Genomic DNA, 11894 nt, shown 5'->3' on the forward strand with positions numbered 1-11894 from the left:
GTCAAAATATTAGAAACAGCTTAGTATGACGCAGTGAGGTTTCACACCGCTGCAAACGACAAGCACAACAATGAACATATATTACATATATTGTTAAATTAACACACCTCGATTGAAAAAGGTACAATTGATTATGCAGGTGTGCCTTATGTGTCTAGAGAGTGTATACCGTATACTGTACATATTGTACATACAAATATACAGTAGTATGTGCCAATAAATGATCAGGCACATAGATTTAATGATTCCTGTGTAATGATCATTTTTATGTTGTTTATTTGTACATTTTTATTTACTTGATTTTACTTTTATTTAGTCATATACAGATTATTTATACACTTCACTATCGCATCTTGTAATAATAATTCAATACACATAATAATGTAATAATAATGTTTAAAAAAAGCACACATGAAGTTGACCTGAGTCAGTAGTCCTTGGGTGAATCATTTTACTTCTTTTTTGTTGGATCAAGTCTCATTATACAGTGGTTAACGTCTTTTTACAGTTGTGTTACAGTTAATGATAAAGAGCACAAAACATGAATTTGACTGGCCGTCAGGAACTCCCTTTCTTTCTCTCCACTTCTGTGTTGGAGTGAGTAATTTTCCTTTATATTGGTTTGATTAAGTGATATTATGGAGCAGTTGACTTCTGTTCACACTTTTATTACAACTGTATATGTTCAAAAGTATTTTAAAAATCAATCAAATCCACTGCCTTCAGCATATCTTTTTCTCTCTCTGCTTGTGTGTTGGGGTGAGTCATTTTCCGTTATTACTTTTATTTTTTTTTATTATGCGGCTGCTAGCTTTAAAAGACTTGAGTGTAAAAACAGAAAAGACACATGAAGTTGACTGCTTCCAGCAATCCTCACTCCCTCTACTCCGATGGCCGGGTCAGTAATTTAGCTTTATTTTAGTTTATTTGAAGTATAATTACATGTGTTAACTTCTTTTCACGCGTATCGCAGTTAAACATGATAAGAGTCAAACATGAGCAGCAATCTCCTCTCTTGCTTCACTTCCGTTTTCACGTGGAATTTTATTTTTCTTTATTTTACTTTTGCTTGACTTTGTCCAAAGCGGTTGGCTTCTTTTTACACTTGAGTGTTAAAAAGAACCATACATGTCCACGGCCTCCATCAATCCTCTCCCACACTACTCCAGAGGTGACCAAAGAGCGGCCCGCAGCTTGTTTTTTATTGGCCCGCGGCACATTGTAGAAATAAAATTAAAGCAAAACAACCCAGCAAAAATAGGAAAAATAGAGCAAAAAGGCATAATGTAAAGACAAAAAGCTGATATTTCATACTAATTAATAATAAAACACACAACTTTGTCTTTAAATATATATACAGTCGGCCCTTGTTGATTGCGGTCAATTGGTTCCAGACCTGACCGTGAGAAGTGTATTTTCGTGAAAAAGGATTCTATATTAATAAACAGAATATTTTTGTAGTTAGAGCATAGAAATGAAATATGACTTTCTAAATCCGGGTTTTAACATTATTAGAGCAATTACCTAAACATATACTTATAGTAAACTTAAACTGTTTCAAACAGAGAGGGGAAGAAGGACAAAAAAGCCAAAAAATTACCACTTCCACAGAGAATGAGAGGAGAACCTTGTTTTCCACTCTATCTCAGCCATGGCATGTCGGCTTGGCTCTGGTTTGGTAGCCAGTCTCCATGCAGTGTGAAAGGTAATGCAATCTAACGTCATGTCTGATAACATTACTGATTCCTAGTGACCAGAATACTGTATATAACTGGTATTTTGATATTTTTGACTAATAATAGGCCATAGTCACCACTAAACAGCAATTATTTATTAATTATTATTAAAAAAAACGCAATATAGTAAGGCAGCAATATTCAAACCGCGACATACTGAGGGTAAAGGGTTTTTCTTATTAAAATACATAAAAATATCAAAGTGGCCCTTACATCCTTTTATTTTGCAGTATGTGGCCTTTGGTGGGAAAAGTTAGGAAATCACTGCTCTACTCCAATGGTTGGGTCAGTAATTTAGCTTTAGTTTAATTTTATTAAGTGTTATTGTAAAGGGTTAAACTTCTCTTCACACATGTATCGCTGTTAAAAAGGTTAAAATCCTTTCTTTCTCTCTCTGTTTCTGTGCTCAAGTGAGTCATTTTACTTGACTTGGCTTTTACTGTGTCTAAAGCCGTTGTTTATTGTTTTTATACTTGTGTGTTAAAAAGAACGATACACGATGTCGACCTCGTTCCCCTTTGGTGGTTGGGTTGGTAATTTTGCTTCATTTTAGTTTTTCTACTTTAGTTTTAGTTTTACTGCTGTACAGTGTTTAACTTGCCCGTCATCCACAACCCTTACGAACACACGTCTGTCTCTTTTCTGTGTTTTCTAAACATATGAAAACAGAGAAAAAGAGGCATAAGAACGCATGTAATGTGACGCAACTATTCTGCCTTTAAAGCCTTCTGAAAAAAACACCAAAACGCACCAACAGTGTTGCATTTACATAATGTGACCTGCATATTAACCAAGCTCCAGCGACATTGTTGTTATTATTATTGTAATAAACATTGTTACACCCAAGAACTACGTTACAGGCATAGTGACACCTCGCCACACCACACTGGCTAGCTCCTGGTCGGCTAGCGACTAGCTTCACCACACACTTGTTCACAACGCCTCAGGCCACTAGCAAAAGTTAACGCTACATATTGGAGCTGCCGCCACTGTTGCTGTGTTTTTATTTTTTATTTTGGAAAAGTTAATGCTAGGTGTAGCGTTCCTTTCTATGTTGCTATGTGAAATCAATGCACCCAGGAATAACGTTCCGGGAATGCCTAAAATGACCAAAATACTGTAAGTATTCCATGTTATCATGTGTACCTGTTACGACATTCTCACACCATGTATATAAAACCATAAAACCTTGTTGGAGATTTTTGGAAGTGTTTTAATAGTGGACTTCCTAGGCTTTTCTAGGTGTGTCCCATTACGTGCAGTAACGAGCTGCCTCTTTTTAACTGTTTTTATATCTTTAGAACGCACAGAAAAGAGAAAGACGAGTGTTCATGTCTCACCTAAGGATTGTGAATGATGGGCAAAATTCCAAAAAAGGGCAGTTTTCCTACAAGAATGTTCATTCTAATAGAACTCAAAGGCAATCATTGTTTTAAAATGACCACATAAAAATGCATGTCCAGTCTATGAGATGAAGCTGTTGAACCTGTAGGGTGATTGTATTTCTCTTGTGGTTTTGCAGCGTGCTGGTCTGTGCGTTACATACACTCATGGGTACTGTATGTAACAGCGATCCCAGTGGAGCGAAGTAGGCCTTGAATGAGACCAGAACCGTGCTGTGGTGATTATACAGTACGTCACACAGCATATCCACATAGCCACAAACACACACTGACACACATTCCAATCAGGAGTGAAACTGGATATGTTTACTGTTTCTATACGACACATCTCGACTCCAGCTCATGTCTTCTTGTCTCTTTACCCGCTCATTCCATATTTTGCCACACCATTCTCATGGCGAGAGTGCAGCCACGGGCCAGCTTTAGTAAGCCGGTGTGGCTTCCAAGTAGCGCTCTGCTCATTTGCCTCCGCTCCGTGTACTTGTCCAAACCTCAAGTGACTTGGATGGGTCAGAGCCATCCTTCTGATTCCACACAGATGTTTCAAAGCCTTCTCCAAGGAGAACACTGCACTGAAGCTTCCCTTCAAGTGCTTATTTTATAACAGGTTATTCCCTGCTATTCCCCCCTCTGCTTTTCTTGTGGTGACATCCACACCCAGCTTTGTGTTGCCTCCTTGATCCGCCTGTGACGTTCATTCTCTCACAAGCCATAAATGGCCTCTTTCTGTACGCCACACACTCGACACCACAAGACCCCCTCGCCTTACACTCCCCCCCCTTCTCCCTCTTCCACCCCCTCTGGTTTCATTGAGTTTATATATGACACTGTACCACAGCCTGTCTGACCACCCGTCACCATGACGACTGGCTGCAAACATTTATCAAGTCAAGATTCTTTCAACCACACGTTGGGCTCCGGGCGCTGCTGTAGAGAGTGTATGGTTGTGATTGAATCTGTGTGTGTGTGTGTTGTATTGAGCTTGATACCAGTGTGTTACAAATGTAAGCACGTAAGGTGGAAGCTCTAAAGTCGTACCAACCAAAACTTTTTTTGTGATGGCGAGGAGAAATGTGTGATAACCGTAGAACAGGAAGTACCTTGGTGTGATATAGGAATGTGGTGTACAGGTCTACACCCGGCTTCTCGATCTCATGTGCACTGCAAAACCCGCTTGGTTTGGCTGATAAGGGAGAGTAACAGGTTAAGGTGAAGAGACTCACCTCCCAAGCGCACAGGGAACTCTAACCCTAATCCTGCCCTATCCCAAACCCTCTATTAATATCCTCCTTCTACTCTACCTCTGCAACTGCAAAGTTAATGGAGAGTACGTCATTTGCTGTTTATTATTATGGAAAACATTCCATTTCAAATGCGAAGAAATTGGAAGTGACGGAATGAATGGTTGACTTTGGAGGTTCCGCTGCACTGCATGTTATTATCACATGTGGGGATCTTTTAAAGGTCATGCTCTCCTCTTTCCCTCTTGATGTCTTTTTAATTCAGACCCCAGTGAGATGTATACCTGTATTTCATTTCTTTATTAAAATACACGAAGGTTTCCCGTCCCATCGCACATTTTCTCTCCATTATCTCCATCGTTTTATTCTCATCTGTCACCCTCTCGTGGGGAATGGGGGTGGAATTAGAAGGAAGAAGGGGAAGGAGGGGGCATGGGAATGAAAGTCGGGTAGATTAAAACAACCGGAATTCATGAATGAGGCATGCACACACACACACACACACACACACACACACACACACACACACACACGTAGGAAAACAGAGTTTGTCTGCTTAGAACATCATGGGGTCTGCGGAAAGCATTAACATGACACGCATACTTGCTCACCTACATGCTCTTGTATGACACACACACACACACACACACACACACACACACGCGAGAAGGCTTAAATTAAAAGCCAGGTTATGAAAACAGTATCCTCAAACAGGGTTAATTTGACAGGTTAAATGTAGAAACAGAGGAGCTGCTTTTTTCCTTTTTAAATAATACATTCTGACCTTGTTCATGCTCCCCATCTCAATGTCCCACATGAACTGTATGTGTGTGTGTGTGTGTGTGTGTGTGTGTGTGTGTGTGTGTGTGTGTGTGTGCAGGCAGGTAGCACGCCTTGCACAGCATAATTTTGCTGGCTATTGATGCACGTTTCACTGCCTGACGCCTTATCGGCTGCATCATTTTTTCTTAGAGACAACAATGGTCTGTTTCTTTGCTTTGCTGCTTGGGTGCAGCACGGGTCAATGAGCTGTGTGTGCATGTGTGTGTGTGTGTGTGTGTGTGTGTGTGGTTGCTTTTCATGATGTTGACATATGCAGTTTAGGTAATGGGCATAATCATCCAAGACATACAGTGTACCCCTTACATTTCAGTAAGTACTTTTTTACCACAGTATATCTTCTCAAGGCACAATACTATGTAAAGTAAACCTGGATATACTTTAGAGTAGTCAGTGTACAGCTCGTATAGTAATTTGTCATCACACTGCCTGCCAACACAAGTGAGTACATCTCACAATGTCAGAATGAACATGTCCGAATGGCGTCCTTTGTGTGAATATTTAGTGTGAGCACCATTGTTATCTAGCACTGCCTTTATCCTCTTGGGCATGGCTTTGACCGGAGCTGCACAGGTTGTTACTGGACTCCTCTTCCACTCCTTACATGACGACATCACTGGTGAAGCTGGTGGATGTTACACACCTTGTGCTCCTCCTCTTCCTTCCTTCCAATTGAGGATGCACCACAGGTGCTCTTTTGCAGTGGTTCTCAAAAGTGGGTCGCGGATCCATTCGGGGTGGGTCACGTGTTATTTTGAAGTAACTGTAGCAATATTTTAATCATCGTCCTCCTTGGTATTTGTTCATTGCATAGTTACAAGTGAAATATGGGATTCGGTGGTCTTATTTAGTGCAATATTCATGTATGTATTATTTGTATGCATGCAGATGTCATGTTCTTCCTCATTTCCTTGACAAAATGCCTTACAAATTCCTCTAAATGCAATTATGTGTAGTGAAAAGATTGAAAAGATAGAAGGTGACTTCAATAAAAGTATAAAAAAAATATAAATAAATTAATGAAAGAATTAAATAAATATAAAAATGACAAATAAAAGTCACGGGCCACACGGTGGCACATTTGGGTTCGAATCTCTGTTGGGCATCTCTGTGTGGAGTTTGCACGTTCTCGTGTGCGCGTGGGTTTTCTCCGGGTCCTCCGGTTTCCTCCCACATTCCAAAAACATGCATGTTAGGTTAATTGGAGACTCTGGTATGAATGTGAGTGGGAATGCTTGTTTGTCTATATGTTTGTCTATATGTGCCCTGCGATTGGCTGGCGACCAGTCCAGGGTGTAGCCCCCTCTTGCCCAAAGTCAGCTGGGCTATCCCAGCTGACTTTGGGCAAGAGGGATGTACAAATAAAAGTCTAAAAAAAAAAATTGTACATCTTCTCTGCCTAAATTAAGCATTAAAATGGCTAAATGAACGAAAATAAAAATATAATGCATTCAGAAGACATTGAAATGACGTTTAATGACGTATCTGTTACTCGTATGGGCCTATAAGGATTGGGGCCCGGGAAGTGATGTGTATGACATCAGCTAGCAACGTTTGACTGTAGGTGAGTGTTAGCCGCAGGTTGGCAGTGTAGGGAGAGTCTCTCCTTAACTACAAACACCAGCAGTAGAGTTGTATTCGAGCTGTCTCTAGCTGTCAGTAACGCTACATCGATGAGACATTAACCACCGCAGGAGCTGTCAATGCTAACGTGTAAGTCTATCTTATCTTATTTATGTCTAAGATGGCTTATTTTCTTTGATTATATCTACTACAGTATATTTGGTAACACAAGTGCAAAGGTGACTATAGGGGTGTTATTTCATGTCTACAGTGCTCTTGTACTGCTAAAAAACATATTTAGAAGGTTCTAAAAATATGTTTATGCTTGAAGTCCAAAAATATTCCATTTATTAATATTGAATCCAACTTATCGCAGTCGGGTCAGGAACCAATTAACCGTGATAAACGAGGGACTACTGTACATTCAATACACCGCAGCTTTACAGTGTCGGCAGCAGCGCTGCACTGTCAACAAGACACAATTATATTGCTACCCGCTTGTGTTGACATCTATTTGGACACTAATGGCTGTGTGTTGACTTATTTTTGTCCTGAACTCCTGTTTCGATGCCAGTGCTGTATTGAGCAGAATAATCCTTAACTTCCCATAGCTGCCTGTTCTGTAGAGAGCAAACTAGTTTAGGAAAACCTTTAGGGCAGTCATCCACAACCCTTACATGAGACTTCAACACATATGTATTTCCCTTTTCTGTGCATTCTAAAGAAATAAAAACAGCAAACTAGATAGCTAAGAATGCATGTAATGGGATGCAACTATTCCGCCTATAAAGCCCTCTGAAAGGTAGGTATCGAAAGGTAACGCTACATATTGGAGCTGTGCTTTTGAGTTTGGAAAAGTTCATGCTACGTGTGGCGTTCCTTTCTGTGTTGCTATGTGAAATCAATGCGCCCAGGAAGGAAGTTCCGCTAATTCTTAAAGCAACCAAAGCACGGCAAAATACTTTAAGTATTACTGTACATGTTATCATGAATGTACCTGTTGCTACATGGTTTTAAGAATGTACTGTATGTAAAACCATAAGGTGGAATACGTGTGTCCCATTATGTGCATTAATGAGCTGCCTCTTTTTATGTTTTTATATCATTAGATCGCACAGAAAAGAGAAAGGCATGTATGTGTGTTCATGTCTGACATAAGGATTGTAGTTGATGGGAGAAATTCCAAAAAGAGTACACTTTTATTTTAAGACTGAAGCAACAGAACCTCTGCTGGTTGCAGCCAAGTAGTGCGCTCCCATATTTCCTCAAGCAACAGCCGTATGCCCATCCCAAGGCTGCATTCGTTGGCTGCAACCAGCAGAGGTGAGAAGTGACGCTGGCATGCTGGCATGGAAATAGGAGTTCAAAACATTCCGATAGACTTTTTTCCATTTCTTTAAAGCACTGCTTTAATTTTAACCCCATTATGATAAAGAAATGTTGGCAAATACCTGCCCAAAGTGCCCTCAGTGTCTTATTAGGGGCATGTTAAGATGTCAAGCGAAAAGGGATATGGTGTTAGCTTCCACAGCTGCTACAGAAACAAGAGATGAGGATCCATACTTGTGAATGGATTCCAATCCCCTCTAAAAAAAATCACAAGTTTTAAAAGTAGTCTTTGAAGCACAGCTCATTATTGTTAATACTGTCCAGGTTCGACTTCCTGTGTCCTTTGATGTGCTCAGTGAGGTCATATATTTTAATATATGCTTCCATGCCATGCAAGGAATGCCTCCAAGGTCAGCAGGCCGTGCATCAAGTTGGAAGTCCAGGAGAAGCATGCATGACACTAGTAGTCACACATGTGTTCTGTGTTAAGTCAATAGTTGACTTTAATGCCCATAAAACCCAATCAGGGAAAGATGTCAGATATGGAATTTGACAGATGCAAATGCTTGGTTACCTTTAAGAAGGAGGATGCACTCCAGGCACAGCAGGTATGTTCTCAGCTCCATTTAGGACAACCAAAGAATGTTTTTTACGTCTTTAAAAGTTGTTGGAAAGGCAGTGCAGTGTAAGTCCACCAAAAAACAAACAAGTTGTCAGTGCTGTCTTCAGTGCAGAGATGCGTAAATTCCAGTGAAAATGTGCTGCAGTGGCATCATGAAAAGAAAACGTTAAGTGGCACCTCTGTGACCCATATTAATCTCCACGAACGGCTGTGTCCAGGAAGGGGCAGCAGGTGAAAGTGGTCAAATCATGTCTGCGGAGGAGAAACACCTCCCCAGTGCGTCTCATCAAGCCGCAAGCGTGATCCTCTCATAAGGTCCTCCTGGCCATGCTCCTCCCGCTGATTGTCTTCTTAAATGCATCACAAAAACCTCTCAGTGTGCGCTGCCGTTAGGAGAGTGTCACTTTGGGGATGAATGAGAGCATACATCCACTGCTGAGTGCCTGGTTCATGCTGGCAAATCAACATCTCTCTCTCTCTCTCTCTCTGTCTCTCTCTCTCCCTCTCATACTTATTTGCATTGCTTTCGTCACTTGTGGCTTGCTTAAGTATATGTGTGCAAAATAAGTTTTGGTATTATGGGAAATGACTGTCAATGTACGCGGAGAAAGGACATAAAAAAAAACTGGCAACCCTAAATCGTATACAACGTACAGTACCAGGCAAACGTTTGGACGCACTTTCTCATGTTATTCAATGGCATGGTGTGTTTCAGCTTCTGACTGCCATAATATAACTTCTATCTATCTATGTATCTATGTATCTATGTATCTATCTATCTATCTATCTATCTATCTATCTATCTATCTATCTATCTATCTATCTATCTATCTATCTATCTATCTATCTATCTATCTATCTATCTAGCTCGCCAGGTAGAGAGCGATCTCTTAAGTCTCTATGGGACAACAGTGACATCTGCAGGACATAAATGGCATAGCCTTATAAGTGCTACTAGGATTTGGACACTGTCTGATATTGTCTATTGACACCAGCACAGTGGATTTAGTTAGATTGAACGTGCAATTGAAATGTAGACTTTCAGATTTAATTGAAGAGGTTTCATAAAAAGGTGGAATGCATCTTTTATGAATTCATCATGTAATGTAGAATATCTTTTTTTACACCAAGCATCGCCTGAAAAATATTTTTTTGCCTTCCAAGTGTAAGTATAAGATATGTATTACTTCACTGAAATTGAATTCAAAAAACATTTTCCATTGCTGAAATATTAATGTTTAACAGTGCACACCTGTCAATATTTGTGTTGAAAATAAGGGAAATTTTCCGTAGGGAAATGTATCTATATATCTATAGTTATATATCTATATCTATAGTTATAACTATAACTGGTTCCAGTCCTGACCGTGATAAATGAATTGTTACAAAGTAGATCAATTTTCTTTGCTGCTTATCCTCATTAGGGTTGCGGGGGTATGCTGGAGCCTATCCCAGCTGACTATGGGCGAGAGGCGGGGTACACCCTAGACTGGCCGCCAGCCAATGGCAGGGCAAACATTCACACTCACAGAGATGCCCAAGCGGCCATTCGAACCCATTTCTTCCCGATCTTCTGACCATGCTAACGACTAGCAACGAACATGCTAACCACTTGGCCACCGTGTGACCCGGTTTACTTATTTATGAATGTAATATTTTCATAGTTAGAGCATAGAAAACATGTTTACGACCTTCTAAATAAAATGTTTAACATTAGAGCCCTCTAGACATGAAACACCCCTAAAGTCACATTTACACTCCCACGACCCAATATAGTAGCCATAACAGAAAATCTGACCTTGTTGTTTGCATCTTTTTTGACAATTAGTCCCACCTTCTCCACAGTATTCAATGGATATTGTGAAGGCCTGTTTTTTTTTTGGTCCAGAATCCATATTTGTTCCAAACGTGATGGCCCTCAGTTTTATAGGCTAAAATGTATCATCATGGCTGATGGGAGATAGATGTTTTTAAGTCAATGAGTGAGTTTGTCATTGCATGGGTTGACCTCCAAATCAATAACTCATAATGTCGGAATGGTTTTGTTTGCTGTGGTAACCGTCCAGGGTTGCTGCTGAACTCACCACTTCTGCTGGCAACAAAGAGGCGTGAGCGGAACCCAAAGTGGAACACAATATGTCGCTATCTGCTTTTTAGGCAAGTCCAAAGCAAATGAGAGCTATTACACATCTGGAAAAAGTGTTATTTAGTGTTCGTAGGTGTCCAGAATGACACAACTGTTGTGTTGGAAGTACAGTAGATGTTTCTTCCTGATACACTTTGTACTGATCAGGGCCTTCTTTTGACCTATGACCTATAACATTCATGGCAACAGGAGCTGACTTCTTATCAGCTGAAGGGAAGTGACTCATACTTTGCACTTTACCACTTGTAATGTGCACACAAAATGTATCCCGACTCACAAGGTCTTTATTCCCTTACATTACTTTTGAACCGCATAATGACAAGAGTAGTCCAGAGTGGGTTGTTTCGCTGTTACACTGTGTAAAATGTCTTTGTTTTTCCTTTATCTTGGATCTCACTGTATTTTTCTGCCCGTTTTTTAAACTCACAACTACAAAAAATATCCATTTTCAAAAATCGGAATACAGTCGTCCCTCTCCACTTCACGCTTCATATTTCTCTGCTTCACTGGTTTTTCAAAAATATGTTAATTAATAAATCATGCTGTTTTGTGGTTGAATATGGCTTACTACTAGACAAAATATGCATATTTAGATCATTTTACATATTTTCTTGCCTAAATTAAGCATTTTCAAGCATAAAAATATATTATGGTGAACATAGTCCAACAGATTTACTTTGTCACTGAATCAAACTGATGAGTGTGCGGATGGAACATTTTCTCCAGCTGAACTCGAACAAAACTGAAATTGTTGTATGTGGCTCACAGAAACAAAGAGAAAGTGGAATCAGTCACTTTGAAACTTTTTTTCTAAACCCTAATCATCAGAAGAAAATCTAGGGGTATTATTGGACTCAGGCTTGAACTTTAAGAGCCACATGAAATGAATAACATCCGCAGCTTTTTAGCACCTAAAAACATTGCCAGAATCAAGGGAATAGTATCAAAGACAGATTTAGAGAGACTAATTGTTATGTATGCTATGTTCAAGGATCTATATTAGGTGGAGTATTT

At 39.9% G+C, this 11894-nt stretch overlaps 1 protein-coding gene across 1 annotated transcript in view; it reads right to left on the minus strand.

Moving 5' to 3' along the window:
* Positions 1-9184, minus strand: part of itga10 (integrin, alpha 10) — a 55882-nt gene extending 46698 nt beyond the window's left edge. The window contains exon 1 of the mRNA XM_054782946.1: positions 8687-9184. Within this exon, the coding sequence (XP_054638921.1) occupies positions 8687-8738 (52 nt within the window). The 5' untranslated portion in view covers positions 8739-9184. The remainder of the gene's footprint in view (positions 1-8686) is intronic.
* Between the last annotated feature and the right edge of the window lie 2710 nt (positions 9185-11894).

The sequence above is a fragment of the Dunckerocampus dactyliophorus genome, chromosome 7 (assembly GCF_027744805.1).
Source record: "Dunckerocampus dactyliophorus isolate RoL2022-P2 chromosome 7, RoL_Ddac_1.1, whole genome shotgun sequence".
NCBI lineage: Eukaryota > Metazoa > Chordata > Actinopteri > Syngnathiformes > Syngnathidae > Dunckerocampus > Dunckerocampus dactyliophorus.